The sequence below is a fragment of the Lontra canadensis genome, unplaced genomic scaffold (assembly GCF_010015895.1).
Source record: "Lontra canadensis isolate GAN:19392208 unplaced genomic scaffold, GSC_riverotter_1.0 scaffold24, whole genome shotgun sequence".
NCBI lineage: Eukaryota > Metazoa > Chordata > Mammalia > Carnivora > Mustelidae > Lontra > Lontra canadensis.
Window position 1 is genome coordinate 23,065,385 of NW_022631018.1, and position 25,455 is coordinate 23,090,839.

The 25,455-nt window shown below is 39.5% G+C and overlaps 1 protein-coding gene across 7 annotated transcripts in view; it reads right to left on the bottom strand.

Annotated features, from left to right (window-relative positions):
- DCAF6 (DDB1 and CUL4 associated factor 6) overlaps positions 1 to 25,455 on the bottom strand; it is a 143,632-nt gene that overhangs the window by 2,182 nt on the left and 115,995 nt on the right. For 4 of the 7 annotated variants that reach the window (XM_032863047.1, XM_032863045.1, XM_032863051.1 and 1 more), the window contains 5 exons: positions 22,155 to 22,196; positions 7,994 to 8,132; positions 6,141 to 6,297; positions 5,416 to 5,504; positions 2,884 to 2,989 (listed from right to left, as the gene is read on the bottom strand). In XM_032863047.1, coding sequence (XP_032718938.1) covers positions 2,884 to 2,989; positions 5,416 to 5,504; positions 6,141 to 6,297; positions 7,994 to 8,132; positions 22,155 to 22,196 — 533 coding nt within the window. The remainder of the gene's footprint in view (positions 1 to 2,883; positions 2,990 to 5,415; positions 5,505 to 6,140; positions 6,298 to 7,993; positions 8,133 to 22,154; positions 22,197 to 25,455) is intronic. The other 3 variants (XM_032863048.1, XM_032863052.1, XM_032863050.1) reach the window with 1 other exon arrangement.

The following is a 25,455-nucleotide window of genomic DNA, read 5'->3' on the forward strand; positions in this document are numbered from 1 at the left end:
GGACCAAGAGGGTCTAATACCAGTCAGTGGGTGACTGACAGTGGCTTCCAGAAAGCGGAAGAAGGCGGGATACCTGTTCTTTTCTCAAACCCATCTCAACCAGCTGCTGCAGACGCCTCGCTCTCAGAGGGGAAACCCAGCTTCTGAGAGTAAATTAAACGAAATCTTTTGCTCAGGAAGTGCTACACCTCCGAGGCAGGAAAACTGCAAAGCAGCTCGAGGCTGACCGCTATCTGGTTGGCAGTTACAGACCCAGGCACTCTGAGCAACTCCCCTCTCCTCCATGAAGACGGAAAACAAGAGCTGCTTCTCCACGCAGAGACCCAGCTCGGAGGAGCTCCAGGCGAACCAACGGCTACTTACAACCAGGCCCAGGTGCCAAACACGGGAGAACGTCCTCCGCAGCCAGGCCCCTCAGCTTCCCTCTTTAGAAACGGCCCCCACCCTCGGGCTTGGGGCAGACCGCCTGTCCTCTGCCCCTCGTGCCTGCTCCTGGGCAGTGGAGTCGATGAACTTCTAGCTCTTTGTTCTGCCTCAGGTGCGTGCTTTCACGGCCGGAGCCACTGGCCCACCGGTGTCCGCCCCCCGATCTGCTTCGTCCCACATCGGGGAACCCGATCTCATGGACAGAGACCGCACATTTAGACTCCAGTCTTCAGTGACGTATTCCTGACGATGACTTCTCCCGCATTTTGGAAAACGCAAAAGCTCAAGCCCTATTTCAATAAAGTGAGAGAAAATCTTCAGGGGGTAGGACCCGAGTATCTGCAGCTTAAGAAGCAAGCCAGGGGGCCCAACGTGCCGCCTTCGTGGCGATTCACAGCTCCACCGGGAAGGCGCTGCCCCCTGGGGCTGAGGAGGAGCTGGACCGGACCGCGGCTGGCCTGTGCCTTCGCCATCACAGTCCCCTCCTGACGGACCTCGAATGTGCACACACGATCGAACTTGGGATCCTGGAGACCAGGAGGGAAGGAGAGGACGGGGCTGGACAACCGGCTCACCAAGTAACTGCACATCTTAGCGACAAAAGCAACTCTCCAGTCTTTTACTTAAGAGAAGCAAGAGAGTGAGTTAAGTTTACTAAACCAATTAGAAATTATCTTTTTGACCGACAGCAAAATGAAATGGAAGAAAGGGAATCTTCCTGCTATAAAACTTAACCAGTGTTAAAACCAAAGGAGGAGGGGAGTCCTGTTAGCTGCCAAGCCACGGCACGTCAGCCACTGCGTGAGACGGACCGCACCGAGAGAGCAGTGGTTTCCTCGAGAAAAACCCCGGAAGAGCCATTTGCCAGATAAGCTCTTTACAAGAACACACGAGTTTTAGGAATCCTAATCGGTGAATGTTTGTCTTGTTCTAGACAATGCTGCCTCAAATCTGAAATCTGAAAGGATGAATCTTAAGTGTTACAGTGATTAGTTTACTAATACAGGAACCCACAAGTTACTGCGAAGATATTTTGTCGGCTACTGACCTTTTCTGTTCACAGCCCATTCAAAATTCCCACTCTCTCCAGGCAGTCGTTAATATTAACAATTTGCATATTTTCTTCCCACCTCATACGGGCTTCTTTTACTTCCTCAGATGTGCTCCTCTACTCTCTCCTCCGGGACTTTGAAAAATGCTGCCTACCCTTGCCTCCGCTGGGCATACTGTGTCTGCCCTCCTCCCTCTCTCTGAGGAAGCGGTGAGACCGGCTCACAGCTTACGAAGGCCAGAGGAATAGGCAGACCTAGCCCCGACAAAAAGTGAGGGTCGGGGCGTGGGGGAAGGACGATGAAGATCCTGAGGGAGAGAAGACTTTGCTGTGTCCCCAAATCAAAGAGGGCCAGAGCGGACGGAGAGCACGCTGGGCGAGAGCCTGAGAAGCAGTGTGAGCTCAGATCACCCAGAGGCCTGCACGTCACACTCATGACCTGAATGTGTTCCCGTAAGTGACCTTTCCGAGGTCAAAGGAAGCCAGTTTCACATTCAGGCTTCACCATTCACCAGTTGTGTGACCTGGGGCAAGTTATTACAAATAACCAACGTTGTAAAGGTTTGGAGCTAATTAGGAAAAATTTGTGAAATGACTAGTATAGTGCCTGATACATTACAGGTATTAGAAACTTAATTTATGAAATCAGTAAAGAAAAATACTCTTTTGTTTGATAAATGTATCTTCTTTATAACGGACACTGATCTTTTCTATTATTATAAACAGATTATGCACTTCCTTCTCGAATGTCAGGGACAATACACACATTTTGTGTTTCTTTTTTTTTTTTTAATATTTTATTTATTTATTTGACAGAGAGAGATCACAAGTAGGCAGAGAGGAAGGCAGAGAGAGAGGGAGAAGCAGGCTCCCCACTGAGCAGAGAGCCTGATGCGGGGCTCGATCCCAGGACCCTGAGATCATGACCTGAGCCCAAGGCAGAGGTTTAACCCACTGAGCCACCCAGGCGCCCCACATTTTGTGTTTCTTTAGCACTGCTCCTCAGTGTCCTTGAAAACAAAAAAAATTTAAAAACCTTACGGAGGTTCTGTGTTTCAACCCTGGCAGAAGCAGTTACATTCATTTTGGTCTGAGCTAGGGTTACTTCTCACCACATCCACTACACAGGGTACTTCCTCTTAAGGGTTAAGGTAGGATCCTCCATGCTGAGAAGAGAAGGGACAGTGGACGACAGTTTTCAAGTTTCATTATGACACTTTTCAATACATTTGGTTCGTGAGGAATTAAGTTACTGCACTAAGATCAAGAGTTCACCGAACTCCTAGCTCAGAAGTTACGCTGCCTCCATTTTGTGGTTAGAAGAAATTGTACGAATCACTGTCAAGCAGACCCGAACTGGTAACATGACGCGACCACGGTGTTAAGGACACCGTGATGGCTCTCACCGGCTCGGATATGATTCAGCGAGGCCAACATCCTCAACATGAACGAGGCCGGCACCGTGATGGTGTTTCTGGTCTCTTCCAGCATGAGTTCGTTTCGAGTTATAACCTAGGAAGCAAGCAGGACACGCGCATCAAGACCGCGATGTAGCCGCACCCCTTCCTGCCGACCGGGAGAGCGCCGGGCTCTCAGCAGGTCTGAGTCGCCGCCTCGTTCTCTGCGCGCCGTGTGTCTCCAGCCCAGGGCCACTCACCGCCACGGAATGACTTCTCCGTGCGCCTGAGGGAGAGGCCTCACACAACACGACTCCTTCAACTGGCAGAAGGACAAAGGCCAAACGTTGAGGCTACTTAAAACATTCAAGAATTCAATTTAGTTTTTACCTGTGATTTGTTTCCCAGAGCAGCTACCTATGTCTGCTCATTCTTCTTCCCTGTGGCAGAGCTGACGCACTTAGTGACACAGCCGTGTTAAATGATCTCCCCGGGGCCACTCAGGTTTCTCAAGAAAACATCACCTTGACTGACGCAAAGTAATTTCGAAAAATAAACTTTCAGATAAGAGTTACCAATGACTTGTGTCTTATGTACCAAGACGGGACTAAGTGAGTGTCCATAAACACCGAGGGATCTGGGCAAAGGGGAAACGGCAAAGTTCATGGCAAAGGAGAAAAGGAAGAAAGGGAGGAGAGGAGGAGAGGAAGACGAAGGGGCTAATCTGGACAGTGATTTCATACACGTTTTCAGTCCCGCAGGGCACCCCCAGGGCCCTTTACAGTTTCACCCCAAGGAGCTGCTTTCTTATCCACTCTCCAGTGGTTCACTTACCTTAGGACACCTTGGAAAGTGCCAACCCTTCATCTCAAGGGCTCCTTAGCACCCTGTCTGCCTTGTGAACTCAGTGCAATTCGTACTTCCTCTGGAGACTCCCCCATCCATCTGCCCCATCTACGAGCACACTGCTTCTTTGCAAGGGCTTCCAGAACACTCTGCATGCCCCTCTACGTTCTGGCTGACTGTTCATTGTCTGTCTTTCCCACCAGTCTATAATGCTCTGAGGGAAGGTTTATTTTTTTACAATTCGGCACTGTGTCTGACATATGCAAAGTTTATAATTGTCTATTAGAAAGCAGATACGGGAATTGTGACTGTCAACCTTGGTCTAGACTACTGGTTTTCTACCTTACTAATAACATTTTTTAGCAATGGACCCTTATTTCATGTTTTAAAAGGGTGCAGCATCAACGTGAGCTACACTCACCTATGAACAGAAGCTTGGCCGCCAGTAAGCAGCTGCCTAATGCCACGAATCGTTACGTTCCTAAGAAATCCTACAGGAAAACCCACCAATACAAACCCTGGCTAAAGTTGGGGAGGAAAACCCCAGAATTCAGCTTTTGCATTATCTACCTTCCCCTCTCTCAAGCCCACAAAAAACCTAGAGCTTCACAGAGCCCAGTTTGAAAACTGTTGGTTTAACCAGGAGCTCAAGAAATCTTAAAATCTGACAGTAAAGGAAGTTTCTCCAATCATTTGTTCTGCTACTTATTTGGCTGTGATTATGGAGGACAGCCATAGTAAAACTCATTTTCTTAAAAGGACAGAAGGTTTTTTTTTTTTTTTTTTAAGATTTTATTTATTTATTTTTGAAGATCGCAAGAAGAGCACAGGCAGAGGGAGAGGGAGAAGCAGACTCCCTGCTGAGCAGGGAGCCAGGTCCCAGGACCCTGGGATCATGATCTGAGCCGAAGGCAGACGCTTAACGACGGAACCACCCAGGTGCCCTGCACAGGGTTTTTTTTTTTTAAAGATTTTATTTATTTATTTGACAGACAGAGGTCACAAGCAGGCAGAGAGGCAGGCAGAGAGAGAGGAGGAAGCAGGCTCCCCGCTGAGCAGAGAGCCTGATGCGGGGCTTGATCCCAGGACCCTGAGATCATGACCTGAGCCGAAGGCAGAGGCTTAACCCACTGAACCACCCAGGCTCCCCAAGGTTTTTTAAATGATTCTTCATTGCAATAAGCACAAAACCAGTCAATTTGTTTTTCTTAAACTATAATAACCTGGTATTACCAATAGTCAATATTATAATAAGCAAAATAATATTCTGATGTTTAGCTCTCTAGTATTACAGTCATGTTTTAATCTTAGTTTTTCTTTTTCTTAAAATTTGACCTCCTTAACTGAATAAACTTATGTTACCGATTAACAATGAGCTGCTTTGGGGGTGCCTGGGTGGAGGTGGATCAGTCATTAAGTGTCTGCCTTTGGCAAAAGGTCATGATCTCAGAGTCCTGATTTCCAGCCCTACATCAGGCTCCCTGCCCAGGTGGGGGAGGAAGGGAGCCTGCTTCTCCCTCCTCCACTCCCCCTGCTTGTGTTCCTGCTCTTGCTGTCTCTGTCAGGTAAATAAATAAAGTCTTTAAAAAAAAAAAAAAGTAAAAGAAAACAATGAGGTGCTTTAAGTCTTCTTAAGAAAGCATTTCAGGAACAAAGTGATATATGCGTTATAATAATTATAAATAAAAGTCTTACTTCATCAGCAAGTTTTCGGTTAAAAATCCTTGACTCTTCTAGTGGTGACCAGATCTTTATGTCATAATCTATGCCAGATGAGGCCAGAACTAGAAATAAAATGTTGCATGTTAATATAAGGCATAAAAACACAACGTTAAGACACGCATACATAGGTCACACATTATGCATGTATGTTAGGGGTGTGTGTGTGTGTGTGTACACACACGTGCAGCAGAACTGAGCCGGCATGGATACTGTACTGACACATTTAATGGTCAACTGAGAGTATTATTTAGAAGATTTCCTGAAAGTCACCCTAGAACATAATGTTAAGACCAACTTGCAGTCAGTGCAATTTCTTTCCTAGCCACTGCTCTTTTAGGAGAACCACGGGCAGTGTCCAATGAAAGGCAAGAGTAAGTCAAGCTCCTTTGTTCTGTCGGATTAACTCGGACATGTGAGGACTAACGAGGCTCGGAGACACAGGCGGAGTGGAGCCAAGTGTGGTCAGCCGCACCTCTTGCAACTTGTAAAACTGAGAAGAAATATTAAAGAATAAAGTCTTTAATCTACTGCCCCATACTTTGTGCCAAAAGGAGATTATAAGTGTTTTTGTTTTAAACCCAAGGAGAGTCATAACGGGCTCTCATGACTGCCTTCTGGAGCCGCCTGCCTTATTCTTACACTGACAGCTGGCACAAAACTGGAGCTGGTGTGCTGACTTCTGTCAAAGGCCGTCTTACTTGGGTCAAATGGATGCGGCTGCAGGCAGTTGACCACGTGATTATCAGCTTCCAGAAGCATTAAGTGCTCCGCGGTATGGCGATCCCAGATGAAGATATGGCCACAGTCAGAACCACTCATTACAAAATTAGCACCCCAGAAATTGGCTTCTTTTATCTAAGGGTTTAAAGAAGAAAATTATAAGAAAATTCAAATCAAAGTTACTAAAACAAAGATTCTATTTTGCAATTGAAAATATTAATTGACTTAGACAATAAAAAATAGAAAAGACTCTTTGTCTTCTATTATTTTTAAATGATGGAGATTATCAGCAAGCATGATCCAACAGTAAGTAATGAAAGGTGCCCCATGAAAACAGAGATTATGTTCTGTTCACGGTTGTATTTTTAGGGCCTTCAACAGTACTTGGCAACAGTCGGTGCTGTATTAGTAGCTGCAAAATGCATGGGATTTCTGGGTTTGGGAAAGTATAATGGAAACTTCTATGTCTACATGTTGTTGAACTTTCCAAAAATGGTTCCACTCTAGCTTTATAAGATAATAAAAACAAATCACAGAAAAAAATGAATGGTTCCCTTTTGTATTTCGCTTTATGCCGGAAGAACAAAAAGTACCAATAATCTTTTTATTAGCTATTCTCTCACAACTGAGGACGGATGTAAGCTATTTACTTTTACGAAGGACTTTTACGAAGCAATGAGACAAAGGACTAGGACACACTGGAGTGGTTAGGATGACATCTTCAGTGGATGTGTATCAATGAGCCACACAGAGTCTCTGTAGTTCAGGACATTTTTCAACCATTTCATCAGCAGCTGCTACTTTGTTATTTTTGCCAAACCAAAGAGGGGAGACAGTTTTGTTGTTACTTAGAGTTACTGTTATATTTACTTTTCTTTTTTATTCCTACCCCTTATATTTTCAGACAGAATTTTAACCAGCAAAATATAAGAAATATACATTGATTCTTTCTACTAGTAGTGAGCATTGTGTGTAGAATGATTAAACTGTTACCACCAACGGTATCTATAGAGAAAGCTAAGCAGTTCCCTGTCCCAAAGTAACTTCTTTTAAAGTTAGCTCCACACCCACCCCGTGCTTGGACTCAAGATCCCTAGACCAAACTGCAAGCTCTACTGAACGTTTACCCTTAACTCTGGAGAGAACAGATTAAAACTGATTCTTTAGATACTTCTGGACGACTCAAAGAACATATGAAAACAACACCTTCTAAACAGGAATAGTTCAGAGTTCGAGTTACAACATGCTAATCATCTTACAAGCTCCCCTTCGTGCAGAATTAAAATCACACTGGGTGTATGACTTGTGGACGGTAAAACTTGAAAAGATCTTAGAGATCATCTGGTCTGTTCTTATATCATAGATGAGGACACACTGTCTAGAGAGACAAAGTGACTAAAACAAGTCTTCACTTGTCAATCTTAAGAAGAGTTGTTATAAAGTAATCAGACTACATTTTGCAATGAGCCTGGATTCATATATCTAAATCTTTCTCTCCAAATCAACAGAGTGCTAAAATGAGCCGTATATATGTCTATATACAGATACAGATACAGCACGCGTGAGAGAGAAGAAGGAGCAATTGTTATTTGCACCAGCTAAAAATTTTAAACTTCTACAGCATTTCCTTAGTAGGGCAGAATTTTCTTGTGAACAATAATGGTCTCTGGCAATCTATTCCAGGACTAAAACAACCACGTCTGGATAACGAGGTAACCATGAAGGCACAATAATGCTGCACCGGACCCCAGCGGCAATACATGAAGACTATCATTATGGAAAATATTATCAATCTGCAATTTCCCCAAAGAGTGCCATGAGCATTTGGTACCATTGTCCTGGAGTTGCGATGGCCCTTATAAACCATCTTTACTAGTGGCCTTCTAATGTTCAAAGTATCCAATTCTTCCATTTCTTTCCTTTCTTTCCTCCGCCTGAAGAACTCCTGGATGCGGGCAACAGCAGAGCGTCTATGAATTACATATTAAAAGAAAAAAAACAAGAATAAATTTCAAAACATTCATAGGCCACTATGGAATCAAAATGAGGAACATTAAAGTCTAAAAAATATTTAAACTAAACGTTATCTCAAGACGGCATCCCCAACCAAAGCATAAAAAAGCAGACACAACAGTGAGACTACATCAGACTAGTTGAGTTACTAAAACAAAATATTTTAGTGAAGAGATCATTTAGAAATTTGGTACTGGTTGAGAAAGTCAAGGAAACAGCATGCGGCACACTGGTTTTTAAAGGGCTATTTTATAAAACATAAGAGAGACAAAATTAATATGCAAGTTTCCTACAAACAAATCCTATTCAATATCATTTCTCTTCTCCATATGAGGAAATGCAGGGGCATAAAGAGAAAAGAAAAAGTAATAAAGGGTAACATGTGATAGCAGAGGGTAAACTTGTTTTGAGATTTTGTAAAGATGTTCCCAGCAAAGAACAGACTAGTAAAGAAAAAGAGGGCATTACTGTATGTACAATAAAACAGGGACTTTCAAACAGAGTGTATACAGACCCCATATAAGAGTACAGATTTGGAGCTAATGAGGCTGATTTTACTCTCCTAAGACCTGAGTTGGTTACAGAGCTGGAGAGAAGAATGGGCCCTTTTAAGACTGATTTAATTATCAGAAGAAACTTTTCCTAACACATGATATACTTAATGAGTTTGTTAGTCTGAATTTATTACTTAAAACATTGTATTTTGACATAGAATAGACCAAAAAAGTCTACAGATCAGTAAGTAAAATGAACACTATAACAGAAAAATAGGTAAAGGACAAGAGCAGGGCCACTACAGAAGAAATGAACAGTCATTAAATATACAAAAGGATGCTAAGCCTCACTAATAAGATAAAAATAAAACAACAAACTGACCTCTTTATGTGTCGACCAGATTAAAGAGAGGTTAATGTCTATTAGAGTGGCAAGACTATAGGAAAACAGACACTACTGGAAGGGGTTTGAAAGTGATTCTATGTATAAAAAAGTAAACTCCTTTACTGGAAACCTTCCACTGACGCAGACTGCACATGCAGGAAGGCATAACATCTCACGTGCGTGGCACAAGGAATTTTCACAAACGGAATAAGCCCTTGAACCACCACCAGTGCTGACAAATGGGGCATAACCTCCAGGATTCTCCTAGCGCTGCATTCCCATCACTGCTCTCCCTTAAGGAAAACCATTACTCTGGCTTCTAACGGGACCAGTTACTTTTGCGAGTCTGTGAACAGTGATCACACGCAACTGGAGGACGTGTATTTTTGTGTCTTGCTCCTTTAGCTCAACACCCTAAGACTCCTCTGTGCTGTCTTCTTCATCCCACTGGCTGAGAGACCACAGTGCACACGTACATTACAACGCATGTGCCCATCCCACTGTGAGTGCACAAGGGGTTGCTCACAGCTTCTGACTACTAGGTGGCGGCTACTATCAACATCTGTCCATGTCCTTGGCAAGCACATGTCAGGTTTCTGCTGGGTCTGTACCTAGGAGGAAAACAGCAGGACCACAGCAAGTGCGTATGTTCAGCTTTGATACTTTCAAACAATTTCCCAAAGTGTTTTCACCAATTTACATTCCCACTAGCAAAATACTGAGTTCAAGTTTATCAGAAATTAAACAATATCTATTAAAATTTAAAATATGTATATGCTGGGGCACCTGCCTGGCTAGTCAGTAGAACATGTGACTCTTGATCTTGGGGGCTGTGAGTTCAGGCCCCACGCTGGGTGTACAGATTACGTTTAAAAATATATATTTTTAAAAAGATTTTATTTATTTATTTGGGAGAGATAGAAGAGGGGGAAGGAGGGGCAGTGGGAGAGGGAGAGCATCTCAAGCAGACTCTGTACTGAACAGGAAGCCCGACATGGGGCTCACTCCCATGACCCAGAAATCATGACCTGAGCCAAAACCAAGAGTCAGACATCTGACTGAAGAACCCAGGTGCCCCCAAAATTTAAAAAAAAAAAAAAAAAAAATTATTTGCTTTGTGTTGGTCAGCAATTTTACTTGTAAAAAATGTACACTACACAAAACTTAAACAAGTAAGACAAATATTACATATTTATTTATATTTAGGTTATACATACATGTGTATAATATAAATCATCAATGTAGTGAACCTTCTGCTGTTTGCTTTCAGAAAGACTGGAAATAATCTGATTGTTCACATGGAAAGGACAGACTAATTAAATAAATTATGCTACATCCATACATTAGAATACTTATACCACCTTTAAAAAAGATAAGGAAGGGGCACCTGGCTGGCTCACTCCGCGCAGCATGAGACTCTTCATCTCGGGCTTGTGAGTTTGAGCCCTACCCTGGAAGTAGAGATAACTTAAAAATAAAATCTTCTAAAAAATAAAATAAAGGGTACCTGGGGGGCTCAGTGGGTTAAGCCTCTGCCTTCGGCTCAGGTCATGATCTCAGGGTCCTGGGATCGAGCCCCGCGTCGGGTTCTCTGCTCAGCGGGGAGCCTGCTTCCCCCCGTCCCCCGCCTGCTGCTCTGCTTACTTACTTGTGATCCCTCTCTGTCAAATAAATAAAATCTTTAAAAAAAATTAAAAAAGATAAGGAGGATCCATTATCAACTACATGAAAAATGTTGGCATTATACTGCCAAATCTGCAATGTAGGTTAAAAGTTTTAGAGGAAAAATTCTATAGATACATAGAAAGGATCTAGAAAACCAGACACCAATCATCGGTAATACTTTTTTAAACAATTATATAACAATGTTGTACTCCTACTTTTATAATGAAAAGGCATCTTCTTTTTCACAAAATGGTATACAGGTTTACTTAAAAGTGTTTTAAAAACTTTCTCCTATGCTTTGTATATCCAAAATATACACGAATTTTTTAAAATTAGATAGTTAGAAACTGCCATGAAAAAAGGTGACATGTTTAGTTTACTCCAAGTTTCCGATTCGGAGGTGATAATGAGAAGGGTTAAGAGTTTAAATGCTCTTGGGACACCTGGGGGCTCAGTCACTTGAGTGTCCGCTTTCGGCTCCAGTCATGATCTCAGAGTCCTGGGATCGAGTCCTGTGTTGGGCTCCTTGCTCAGCAGGGAGCCTGCCTCTCCCTCCCCCTGCTTGTGCGCTCTCTCTGACAAATAGATGAATAAAATCTTTTTTTAAAAAAGATTTTATTTATTTTTTAAATAAATAAATCACAAGTAGGCAGAGAGGCAGGCAGAGAGGCAGGCAGAGAGAGAGGGGGAAGCAGGCTCCCTGCTGATCAGAGAGCCTGATGTGGGGCTCGATCGCAGGACCCTGAGATCATGACCGGAGCTGAAGGCAGAGGCTTAACCCACTGAGCCACCCCGGCGCCCCAGATGAATAAAATCTTAAAAAAATAAAAAATTTTTTTAAAGTTTAAATGCTCTCAAAAGAAACATAGTTGGATCTTTGTTGTGAAGTAGAAGAAAAGACACTCTCAATTAGATACAAAGATGTGATTAGCAAAAAACCAATAAAGAAAAAAACTCTGGTTAAGAAAGCAGAGTATCAGTAGAGGGAATAGAAATGACCTTGCTGACAAACCAAAGGCCCCAGGAGCTATAAATGGGGAAAGAAATTATATGACAAATTAAGAATTTAGATAGACGCTCAAGTTATTTAAAATAAGATATGTGGACAGAATTAAAGTTGAATACTTAATGTGGTGATAATCATTAAGAACCAGTGAACACAGCACCAGGTCAAAAATGTTCATCTTGTTTAAAAGTTAGCCATAGAATATGGTCTAATTTACTGCTTCACGCTTGTTTGGCTTAACCATTCTAATTGTAAAATCTAGATCGACCACTCAGCTATCAAAAAGAATGAAATCCTTCCATTTGCAATGACGTGGACAGAGCTGGAGTGTATTGTACTAACTGAAAGAAGTCAGTCAGAGAAAGACAAATGTTATAGGATTTCACTCACATGGAATTTGAGAAAAAAAGCAGAGGAACATAATGGGAAGGGGAAAGAGAGAGGGGGTGGGGAAACAAACCATAAGAGACTCTAAATGCTAGAGAACAAACAGGGTTGATCAAGGAGGGGGGATGGGCTAAATGAGTGGTGGCCATTGAGGGCACTTGTCATGATGAGCACTGGGTGTTCTATGTAAGCGATGGATCACTGAATTCTATTCCTGAAACCAATATTGCACTATATAACTAACTAGAATTTAAATACCAATTTGGAGGAAAATAAATAAATAAATAAATAAAATCTAGCTCTCAAGTTATGTGATTTGTATTATAGAGTTCTGATTCAAGATTAGGGTACCTACCACTATCCCACTGTAGGAAATTATCTAAGAGAAACGCTTCAAGTGCACAAATTTGAAATTAGAAAATAAAAATAACAGTATATATTATACCTACATATACAATCAGGTGATGTGCAACTCAGTTAACAGTATAAGCTAAAATGAATATATTCAAACAACTTTCTTAAAGGATATTTCATAGGAAAAACTGAAAAAATACAGGTCATTGAAAATGAAAATTAAAATGATATATACATATGAAGAATGCCAATCAGCAAATATTTATTAAAGGCCTTCCACTTGCAAAGTTGTTTTGGAGAATATTATTCATACTTTTATGATAGTTTTGCTAGTTTGGCTCCCAATTCAAAAGTCATAAAAGACTATAAAGTTCAATACGTATAAAATTTCAAAAGTAAACAATAAAATCATAGTAATAAGGAGTATAAATTCCAACCCAATGGAGGAAAAAAAAAGAGAGAAAAGCACTAGAAAACAAAGATAAAAAAACTTAAATCAATCCTAAAAAAAAATGAGTAAAAAATAAAACCAAACAAAAAGTGGTAAAAGAGAATAGAGTAAGTTGGAAACAAATTAATACATATAGTCATAATGATAGTAAATTTAAATAGACTAGACGTACCAGTTGAGAAAAAAGAAATTGTCTATGACACAGTGAAAGCATGAGGACAAGGAAAAGTTTCACACAAAAAGATATTTTATAAATGCTAATCCAATGAAAGGTGGCCGGTTATATTAATGTCCGGTGAAACAGACTACGATAAAAAGCAGCATTAAGAACAGAGAGGACGGGGCGCCTGGGTGACTCAGTGGGTTAAGCCGCTGCCTTCGGCTCAGGTCATGATCTCAGGGTCCTGGGATTGAGCCCCGCATTGGGCTCTCTGCTCAGCGGGGAGCCTGCTTCCTCCTCTCTCTCTGCCTGCCTCTCTGCCTGCTTGTGATCTCTCTCTGTAAAATGAATAAATAAAATCTTTAAAAAAAAAAAAAAAAAAAAAAAAAAAAAAGAACAGAGAGGACTACTACATACGTAGTACGTTCAATTTACTAGGAAGATATAACAATGTAACATACATGCACTCAATAAAAAATAGCCTCAAACTCGGTTTAAAAAGAAAATGACCTAACTGCAAGGAGAATTAGACAAATCCACCATTGTAGTAAAGATTTCCACATGCCTTTCTCCCTATTTTATATGTCAAACTGACAAAACAAACACACAAACACCAAAATTATAAATAATTTTAACAACACAACAGTCTTGATCTACTGGCCATATATAAATAAAATTCCACATTAAAAATTAGAGTAATATTCTTTTCAAGGGCCCATGAAATATTTACAAATTTGACATGTACAAGTCCACAGTCACTTTCTATGAATTTCAAAGAATGCATCTAACACCAACCATATTCTCTAACCACAAGTTCGATGTTACTGAAAAAAAAAGCTAAATGTACACATTTTAAGAAGTTAGGAAAAAATAATAAACCACACAACAATTTCAAAGAAAACAGAAGAAAGGAAATAATAGAGAGAGAGAAAGCAGAAATAAAAAAACAAAAAGAGTAACAATACAGAGTTCCGCCATGATGAAGAAAAAATTAAGGGAGTTCAAATAATGTTAGGAATAAGAAGGTGGTTATAGGGGTGCCTGGGTGACTCAGTTGTTAAGTGTCTGCCTTCTGCTCAGGTCATGATCCCACGGTCCTGGGGTCGAGCCCCACATGAGGCTCCCTGCTCGGTGCGAAGCCTGCTTCTCCCTCTCCCACTCCCCTTACTTGTGTTCCCTCTCTCACTGTATCTCTCTCTCTCAAATAAATGAATAAAATCTAAAAAAGAAAAAGAAAAAGAAAAAGAAGGTGGTTATAACTCAAGACAGTAGAAATTAAATAGATAATAAAGATAGTATAATAAATTTGCAAACTTAGATGAATGGACACATTTTTCAAAAACTTCCTAACACGGACTAAAGAAGAAAGAGGGCAAACAGTCCTACAGCTATTAAAGAAGTACAATACTACTTAAAACTATCTCCAAAAGAAAACACGAGGTCCAGATGTTTTAACAGATAAGATATACTGAACTTTTAAGGACAAGATCATTCCAATCTTTTTTTTTTTTTTTAAAGATTTTATTTATTTGACAGAGAGATCACAAGTAGGCAGAGAGTCAGACAGAGAGAGAGAGAGAGAGGAGGAAGCAGGCTCCCCGCAGAGGAGAGAGCCCGACGCGGGGCTCGATCCCAGGACCCTGGGATCATGACCTGAGCCGAAGGCAGAGGCTTAACCCACGGAGCCACCCAGGCGCCCCAAGATCATTCCAATCTTATACAAACTCTGGAAATAGGAGATATTTTTTTCTACTTATTCTCTAATACTAGTGTAACATTTAGCAAAAATAGGATCATGAAAATATAAGAAAATTCATTCCAAATATAGATACAAAAATCCTCTACAAAATACCAAATAAATCAAATCCAACAATATATCAGAAAGATAATACATCATGATCAAGTTCGGTTTATCCCACGAATACAAAGATTGTTTAATCCAGTTCCTCAGGTAAGGAGGTTGAAAGTCCTCACTCCAAACCGACAAGTAAAAAGCCGAACAGACTGAAAAACCAACGCCTGCCCCGGGATCCGTAAGAGCGGGGACGACAGAGCAAACCGGTTCCTCAAGAGTGGAGAGATGGGGCGCCGGGGTGGCCCAGTGGGTTAAGCCTCTGCCTTCGGCTCAGGTCATGATCTCAGGGTCCTGGGATCGAGCCCCGCATCGGGCTCCCTGCTCAGCGGGGAGCCTGCTTCTCCCTCTCTCTCTGCCTGCCTCTCTGCCTGCTTGTGATCTCTGCCTGTCAAATACATAGATAAAATCTTAAAAAAAAAAAAAAAAAGAGTGGAGAGACGAACAGGTAGACAGAGTCACAGCTTAGCAGGACAGAGACCTGGGGTAAGAACACCTGGACTGTGATCTGAGGAACTGCGGGGATGTGGTGTAGACAGCTTTGAGAATTAAAAACTCCAGGGACTCCAGTCACAGGAGTCCTTCCCACAGTATTTTCAGATTTACTTCCAGGAGCCAGACCAGACTGCCACACAGAATACTGGAGAAAAATCCCCTTGAGTTTCTGGCACAGAGAGGAGAAAAGGAACCATTCTGAAAAATGCCAGAGCACATCTTCTTCTTAGTAAGGTCTGCTCTTTGGGGAAACTAGTAAACTAGAGCCTAAACTGCTGGGGTTAATAACCCCTACTGCGGTTACTACTGTAATAAATAATCAAAGCCTAACTAACCTAGGGGAGGGAAACAGCCAGCCACAGCCCACTCTGGCCATCCTATCCCACCTAAAGGGAAAGAAAACAAACAAAAAACCTGCGGAACACTTCTAAAGGCCAGAGATGTAGGCTCACTCCAAGACTGAGACCTAATTTGAAGACGGTGGATGCTTCCCCTCCCCTAATGCCTGACCTCCCCACCACCAGTGTGTTTAGAGCAGTTCCTTTCACATGATACATCATATATAGCTAGTAGAAAAAGAAACTACTAAGCACACCAAAAGAGAAAAAAAAAAAAAACACAGTTTGAAGAGACAGAGCAATTTGGAATTAACAGACCAGGAATTTAAAACAACTATAATTAATGTAACTATGATTAATTAAGGGCGCTAACAGATAAAGTACAAAACATGTGAGGACAGATGGGCAATGTAAGCAGAGCACTGGAAATCCTCAGAAAGAAGCAAAAAGAATTGCCTGAGATAAACAAACAAAACACACACACACACACACACACACACACAGGCCCAAAACAAATAAAAACCCAACCCTGTAACAGAAATGAAGAATGCCTTTGACAGGCTTATAAACAGACTGGACATGGCTGAAAAAATCCTCGACCTACAAGATACATTAATAGAATCCCTGAAAACCAAAAAGCAAAGAAAACAAAGACTGGAAAAAAGCCCCCCAAAAGAGAATATTCAAGGACTGTGGGATAATTACAATCAATGTAACATAAGCACAATGGAAATCCCAGAAGGTGAGAAAAGGAAAGGGAAGGGGGAGGGTGGGGATGGAAGGAAAAGGAAAGGAAAAAGAAAGGAAAGCAAAGAAAAAAAGAAAAGAAAAATTTGAAATAATAATGACTAAGAATTTTCCCAAATTAATGTCAGACACCAAATCATAGACCCAGGAAGCCTAGAGGACACCAAGCAGGATAAATACCAAAAAAACCCAACCCAAACCAAATCAATACAAAAATCCTACAACCTAGGCATATCATTTTAAAAATACAGAAAATCAAGGATTAAAAAAATCCTGAAAGAAGCCAGAGGAAAACAAACATCTTACCTAGAGAGGTACAAAGATAAGAATCACATCCAACTTCTCCTCAGAAACTATGAAGCAAGAAGAGAATGCAGTGAAATACTTAAAACACTGAAAGGGAAAAAAAAAATCACCAACCCAGAATTCTGTACCCTGCACAATTATCCTCTTCAGTGAATGAGAAATAAAACTTTCTCAAACAAAGAGCAAAGGAATTTGTTGCTGATAGAACTGCCTTGAAGTTCTATGTTAAAAGAAGTTCTTAATAGAGAAGAAAAAAATTATGACTCAGATACATGGATCTATATAAACAAAGGAAGAACACCAAAGGAATAAGTGAAGATAAAGAAAAACTTCCATTTTCCTTAATCTTAGTTTATCTATTATCTATATACATAAAACTATAGGTAACAGTTGTTCAAAATAGTAACAGCAATAATGTATTTCATCATCATGTATGTTTATGCATGTATTTTACGTGTACATATGCGTATGCATGCTTATGTTCAAGTGAAATGAATGGCAGCAATGATACAAGGGACAGGAAGAAGGAATTAGGGTTTTGTTATCATGGTATCACACTACCTGGGAAGTGGTACAGTATTATTTTAGAGTGGACTGGATTAATTATAAAAGTACATTGTAAACTATAGGGCAACCACTAAAAAAAGTTTAAGAAGAAGTACAGCTGATGCGCTAAGAAAGGAGAAAAACACGGAATCATATAAAATACTGAATTCAAACCACAAAAGGCAGAAAAAAAAGGAAAAGACAAAAATAGGGACAAAGAGGGGCACCTGGGTGGCTCAGTAGATTAAAGCTTCTGTCATCAGCTCAGGTCGTGATCCCAGGGTCCTGGGATTGAGCCCCGCATCAGGCTCTCTGCTCAGCAGGGAGCCTGCTTCCCCCCCTCTCTCTGCCTACTTGTGATCTCTGTCTGTCAAATAAATAAAATTTAAAAAAAAAAAGGGACAAAGAACAAAGAACAGTAAAGAATATGATGTACTTTAATCCAATTCTATCAATAATGTTTTGCATGTCAGTGCTCTAAATACACCAATTAGAAGACAGATTATCATGGTGGGTCAAAAAATACCACCCAACTATTGGCTATCTATAAGAAATCCACTTAAAAGACCCATATAGAGTAAAAGTGAATGTACGGAGAAAAGCATACCATGCTAACACTAAACAAAAGAAACTAAGAATAGCTATGTTTCTTTCTAACACAGACTTCAAAGTAAGCAAAGTTATCAAAGATAAAGAAGAGCATGACATAATGTCAAAGGAGTCAGTTTCCCCCGGACAACTGTTAAAGAGTACGTGCCCATCCAGAGAGGGTTGAAACACATGGGGCAGCGACTGAGAGAGAAGCAAGGAGCAACAGACGAATGCACTGTTGTAGCTGGAGACTTCAACACCCTCGTCTCAGAAAGGGGCAGATCCAGGAGGCGGACAGTGAGGACACGGCCAAACTCAACAGTGCCACCACTGACCAACTGGGTACGATGGACATGGCCTGCTTGCTTCAACCAGCAGCAGAACACACATTCTCAAGCCAAACGTTCACCAAAACAGACGACATTCTGGATCATAAGACGCACCTGAAAGGCTGTTTTTTGAATGTTTTTTTTAAAAGATTTTATTAATTGAGATATCAGGCTGAGCAAGGAGCCTGTTGCGGGACTCAATCCCAGGATCCTGGGATCATGACCTGAGGCAAAGACGGACGCATAACTGATGGAGCCACCCAGACGTCCCAAAAGACTGTTTAATATTAGGACATTTCCAAGTGTTATCTACTGTATTAGCAGGTTAGTGGAGAAAAAATATATGAGAACTCAATAGATGAAGAAAATGTACCCAATTCAATCAATATTCATTCATGATAAAACCGTTAGTAAACTAGGGCAGCAGGGAGTCCCCTAATCTGACAGGAGCTATCTACAAAAACCCTAAAACACAAACCTAAATAAACTCATATAGACATTCTTTTCAAAATCAGAAGGTGCGACTTTTACTATTAAGTAAATGTGACTCATTAACCAATACACAGTAAGCAGTAAGAGTGGAAAGGAGGAAAGAACACTCCTATTTGCAATGATATGACTGTCTATTTAAAAAAAAAGGAATTTACATGGCAATTAATAGATGTAACAGAAAAATTACTGGATGGATATAAGCTCATTATATAAGCCAAATGAACTTCCAAACACCAGCAACAAACTATTAAGACAGCATAAGTTTAAAAACAACATGCATTTACAACAGCTATGAAGATGAAAGGGTCTATAAATAAAGATATTCCTGTTTGTAGGAAATTATAACATGTTAATAAAAGACATCTTTTAAGAGAGCTGAGTAAATGTACACGTAATTTAATATTGTGAGGATAATCAATTCTTCAAATTTTTTACAGGTTTATTACAACTATAATCATATTCTGATGACTTGTATATGGAACTTAAAATGTTGATCACAAAACAGACCAAAGGACAAAGAAGAGCAAGTCCCTTCTAAAGAAAAATAAAGAGAAGAGATTTAGAAAATATTAAGATTATAAAGCTAGAGCAATTATAAGAGTATGGTACTGATGGAGAGGCAAACAGTTGTCCAGAGGAATGGAACAGAAAGCCTAGAAACAGACCTGTGTTTATATGGAACTCTGTAATGTGATGGGTAGCACAGCTGCTCTCTGGGGAAATTCAACATTTAATAAATGAACAGAGAAAACAAGGCTATCTACATGGCAAACATATACATCATGAATAAAAAATCAATTCCAGATGGGTTAATATCTTAATCAAAAGACGACTTCAAAAGAACATTTTCCATTTCTGGAATTCCAGAAGTAAGGATTTCTTAAATAAAAGGAACGATATGCATTAAAGAATGATAAAATTCAACTACATTCAAATTAAGAATCCTCAAAAACAGCTTAAAAAATAAATCACAAACCAGAAAAAATATTTGCACTTATAAATGACACAAATTAGTATAAAAAATACATTAAGAATTCCTTAAAAAAAAAAAATTAACATGGAAGAGAAAAACAATTCAATTAAAACAACCCAGTAGAAAACCAGTTATGGCCAAAAAACAAATGAGAGATGCATAATCTCATTTTGTAAGTACAGAAATGAAAAATCCAAACCATGAGATGCCACTGTACACCGAACCAATTAGCAAAATCAAAAAAAGTGACAAAACCAAGTTGTGGATCAATGTGATTACTTAGTGACTGTACGAGTTAATTTACACTCCCACTTTGGAAAACAATTTGAGGTTTTCTCATAAAATTCAACACTCCATTCTCAGGTATGTACTCCAGAAAAGCCCAAGGAGACATATTTCAGAATGTTCAAACCAGCACTGTTGATAATAGCAGAAACTGAAAACTTAAATGCCCATTAACAGGAAAAGGTATGCATGAGGGAACAGTTACGTGGTAGATTGTTACAGAGCAACAAACTGACTGAGCATCAGCGACGTAACAACATGGATGAATCTTAACGAACGTTGACTGAGAAAGAAACAGCAAGTCCTAATACCACATTCGGACAATATCCTTTTTTTTTCAAGTCTAAAAGTGGGCAAACAAATTAAATGATGTATTACTTTGGCATTTATATTTGTGATAATTTTTTGTTTACAGTACGGCACGATAAACAGAACGTTCAGAAGAGCGGTTGGGCCTGGTAAGGTGGGTGACGGGACAGCATGGAGAGATCTGAGTTACTGGCAGTCTTTCAGTTTGGGGTTAGGTGGTGGGTTTATGGATATTTACTTATTACAATAATGAATGAATAAATAAATAAATGAATAAAGAAATGAATAAAGATAAATGAAAAAAAGGAACTAAACGAATCAACAATGATAGTGTCATAAACCAAGAATTAAAAAAATAGAATTCTCCCCCTCCTTAGATTAAGAGTCCTTAATGACACCAGTGCCTGTGGAAAACTATTGCTGCAATTACTACATTAGAATTACTTAGATGTGTCTATGAATCCCACTGAACCAAGAGCTAATGGAGGCTGTTTTGTCATTATCCTTGTATCTCCAGCTTCTACCAGTGTTTGGTTCATATAGGTTTACTGAATGGATAAAATAATAAATCCGAAACTGATTCATCCAGAAATGTCAAAGGAAAAACAAAAATATCTCAAGGTATCAGCCATTTGGCAAACAGCATTTAATAGAAAAAAAACCTAGAAGGAATCTAGCATATACCTGACCTAAGAAAATAAAAACCTAGATTACTGACTTTGCATTTTGATCCCTTCCTCTTCCCTGAGTCTTTGTATTTTATTTTTAACACTGCATATTCTAAATATTCTGTTTCTAAATGGTCAGCAGAATTTAAGATAATTCCAAGCTCAAATTAGGAAATTATTTAAAAAAAATAAATAAATTGGCACATTTAGTAGTTAGAGGACCAGGCTAAGATCTAAGAAGAAATTAAACAGCACTAAAAATATAAAATATGAATTATTTTGCCTCTTGTTTTCAATATGGTAAATCCTTTTATAAAATACCATTACAGGGGCACCTGGGTAGCGGAGTTGGTTAAGTGTCCACCTCCTACTCTCCGCTCAAGTTTTGATCTCACGATCCTGAGATTGAAGCCTGCACTGGGCTCCACACTGGGCAGGGAGCCTACCTAAAACTAAACCAAACCCCAACCCCCCCATTATATATAGCTAGAGTGGTACAAATTAATTAAAACAGGTCTGGGGATGAATAATGGTACTGAAGTTCAATTTAAAGTTGTATTTTAAAAACGTACCCCACTGTTTGTCTTCAAATTACAAAAACGTCTGAGAGTTACAGATCATCTTGATGTGTGACAATAAGTTATTAAACTATTTATAAGAAAACAACTTTCTTTAAAAAATCAGAATTTTATGCACAGAATTAGACTCAAGTCCATTTTTACTTCTTGATCTCAAAGAAAAGGACTATACTTGAATAATAACAAAATGTTGCTATTGCTAATTGGTAGCCCAGTCAAGTTTTAAAAAAAGTAAGTTATATTCTTCAACAAGATATTCAAAATGGAGTAACCAGTAATTTAAAGTACATCACTTCAGGTTATAGTTACTTTATCATCTGACACACTGGAAGGGAACATCCGTCACATCTGCACACAGGAACTTTCTTTTCATTCTACTCCCATGCAGGGCATGCAGCTAAATACAGTTTGTGAAAAGCAACCTGCTTTGCAATGCTTAGCACTTGGAGCTCAGTAAGCATAAGACGTATTAACTGTTAATAGGAAAGGTGGTTAGCTGTGGAAAAAGAGGACCTGGCAAATTCATCATAAAGAAAAAATAAAATAATGAAGGAACATACTGAATTACCTCATTATTCTATCACCTATTGTTGTTCCTCTGATATTAAATCTAGTGAAGGGAACACAATAACTAAAGTCACTCACAAAGACTTCAAAGAACCAAACACTGAAAGCATTAAGGTCACCACTTTCATCATTATCAGCGAAATCTAAGAAAACTTCTGTTTCCCTTTGTGATTTAAGGTCTAATGTGAGACTGTGTCATTCACCTAAATGTGTCTGAGGAAATTAAAGAAACAGAAACACACACTGAAGATAGACCAGAAGGAAGACGTTGCACTTAACACCTTTCATCTTTAAACAGAGGAGAAACGAAGCAGTTACAGCGCGTGGGGAACTGCACTGACTCAGGACACCCTCGCCATCCCCGCCATCCCCGCCAGCACCTGCATTGTGCTCCCCAGGGCTGTGCTGCTCTTTCAGGAAAGAGTAATTAAGCCCTGAGCTGACTCACCTGTCCTAACCACAGACCACAGAGCAAGCGAGCGAAGAGGAACAGGGCCTTTACCTCTCTAGGAGTTCAGTTCTTTCTCCACTGTTACTTTTTTCCTCTCTGCAATTTTCTTCAGTGAAGGATACACTGGAATCATTAGAAATACTGGGAGTGATTGTAGGATGACTAAAGAGATGGTGGCAAATTTAGAACACAGGAAGAATTCTGACTTTACAAATCAAGGCTGTGTTCCAGAGTCCAGAGTAGGTAAACGGAACCACATTTCTATGCGTGTAAAAAATACTTTGTAAAAAAGTGGCTAACCGGTAATACCTTTAAGATCTATGGAAAAAAATCTTTAGAGCATCTTGGCTGAGTCCATAACTAAAAACTTTCAAGACTATGTGAGAACTTCAGGAGGCTCACTTAGATGCCTCTCACAGAGCAAAAACGCTCTTGGGTTTGGCAAAAGAAAGAGAGACCAGCCAAACCATCCATCATACCATGAACTGTAAGACTGATTTGGCACTGTGCAAACAGTTTACGTGAAGACCGTATCAACCGAAAACCTGACCATGTTCCTTTCGTGCCAAGGGCACACGTTTATATTTCCAAATCCAGTATAAAATCACCAAAGGATACACACACTACTTTTATTTGTTGTTTCTTTAATACCATGATTGGAAAGTATGTGTTTGATTAATTCTTTCTTTCTTCAATTTAGTTTCCATTTAATGTTCTATGCTCTTGCCCTAGACAAAGTTAAAGGGGATCAAGTATGTGGTGATTTAGAGAAGGACTTCATCGTTTTAAACTCTGGGTATCTACCAGTAGGCGCGTTTTACCAAGGACTACAGCTGTGCTTCTTTCAAGATTGATTTGCTATAGAATAGGAATCAGCAAACTATGGCCCTTGGGATAAATCTGGCCAGTTGCCTGGTTTTGTAACAGCCGGTAGGCAAAGAATAATTTCCATGTTTGTAAACAGCTACATTTGTAAATAGTTACATTTGCACTTTAAACAGTTACATAGGTACCTTGGCCAGCAAAGCGAAAATTTCTACTCTCTGGCTTTTTAGGAAAAAGTTGGCTGACCTCTGCTCCAGAGAGTCCCAGCTGAATTTGTACCGAGACTAGCTATCGTTAATGAGAAGAGCATTCCATTTTAAAACATTTACGTTAGTTGTTAAGACCTTTATTTTCTAAGATATTTCTTTCTCATGCTTGATCTCAGCCCCAAAGTGAAAACCCAAGTCATATTTACCTAACCAGATTATAAATGCAAATCTTTATAAAGAAATCATTACTTTGCATTGCAAAGAACTATTTTCAATATCTTTATTAAATGTATGTCAAAAATGGTTTAGTTATACATTTTTTTAGCTTTCATTTCAAAAATTAAATTTGGGACCAAAAAATTATGAGATCTATTATGTAATTCTTTATACACATTAAAGCAGAGATCTAAGTATATACTTTCACCATTTTTAATTTTAGGGCCATTTCTTTACTCCAACCAAACTGATCTCAACTGGGCTTCTCAAGTGGCAGCAACAAAGGAACTTTAAGACATGCATCTTCTTAGCTGGGCACTTCACTGAAGTATGAAATGTGTTCTTAGATACAAAGAACCAAATGGTATTTTTACAACAAAACTTTGAAAATTTTTGTCCCTTTGGAAACAAATTCTCAGATGTCCCATACCTACTTATAAGCTGGTAAATTATTCTTTTCATGTTCTAAAAAGCAAAATATCTTAAAACTTAATCTCTTAAGAATAAAAGTCAACACACCCATTCTCCAAATAGAGAAGAGAAATGGGCAATTTTCTCAAGGATGAAGGATCCTTAAAAAGGTGCAGAGATGTTAAAAATATACCTTATCTGGATAGTTCAAGATTTAATCAAGATGGTGTTAAGGAAACAAGGAACAATACAAATTATTTAGAAAAAAATCAGAAAGAAGATTTTTCACCAAAACTGTTAGAAAATAATGCATATTTCAAAGAAAAATTGACAAGAGTTGTGAAAGTCACTATAAACCTTTACCATCACCTTGGTCTGTACACTTCTGTATATCTGTAACACTGTATTTCATTTCATTTATTTATTAAAACTGTTTCTCCCCATTCTTATAAATGGCTTATGGATTTGTCCTTGCTTCTTCAACAAGTGATTAAGTTTCTTAAATGTTAAGAATTTTATTATTCTTCTTCTATTATTCTTCAGTAAGTTCACTACTATGTTGTACAGAATAAAAAAAATAATATATGGGACAAACTAAGGCTATATTCCTGAACTGAATATACAGAATACTAGAGAATATGTAATAATAATTTTTAAAAATCAGGGAAACCAATGTAGACTTAGACGAGGTTTCAGATCCAGATCTAACCTTGAGAATATGAACTCGAGAGTACATGTATGGCGTGAATGGGGTCAGCTCTAGGCCACTGTCCCTGAGTCCCTTGCCTCTAAAAGATTCTGCTGGTCTAGTTCAGCACCTGGGTCTCTTGGAACAATGAGGCTATCAGTGCCAACTTTGTGGTAGATCCAAACCCTAGGCGAATCCCTAAAACATAAATCATTTAAGTATTATGAAAATGAAAAATAAATGATGAAGCTCAATAGAAAGGTATTCTAGTTTCTGGTAGTATCTCCAAACCAAGGATAATATACTCCAAGAAGTTTTAGGTTCTCTAGGACCCACTCTCCCCACCAAATCTTCCCTTCTCACTGATGTCATATTACTGTGTTTAAAAAACCAGCCAACCAACAAAAAACCTTGTTAGGTCTAGAATATACAAAAACTCTGCTCAGCACCTCTGTTTCCTCAGCTATAAAGCAGGCTTGGTATAAAAGTGTAACAATTAGCT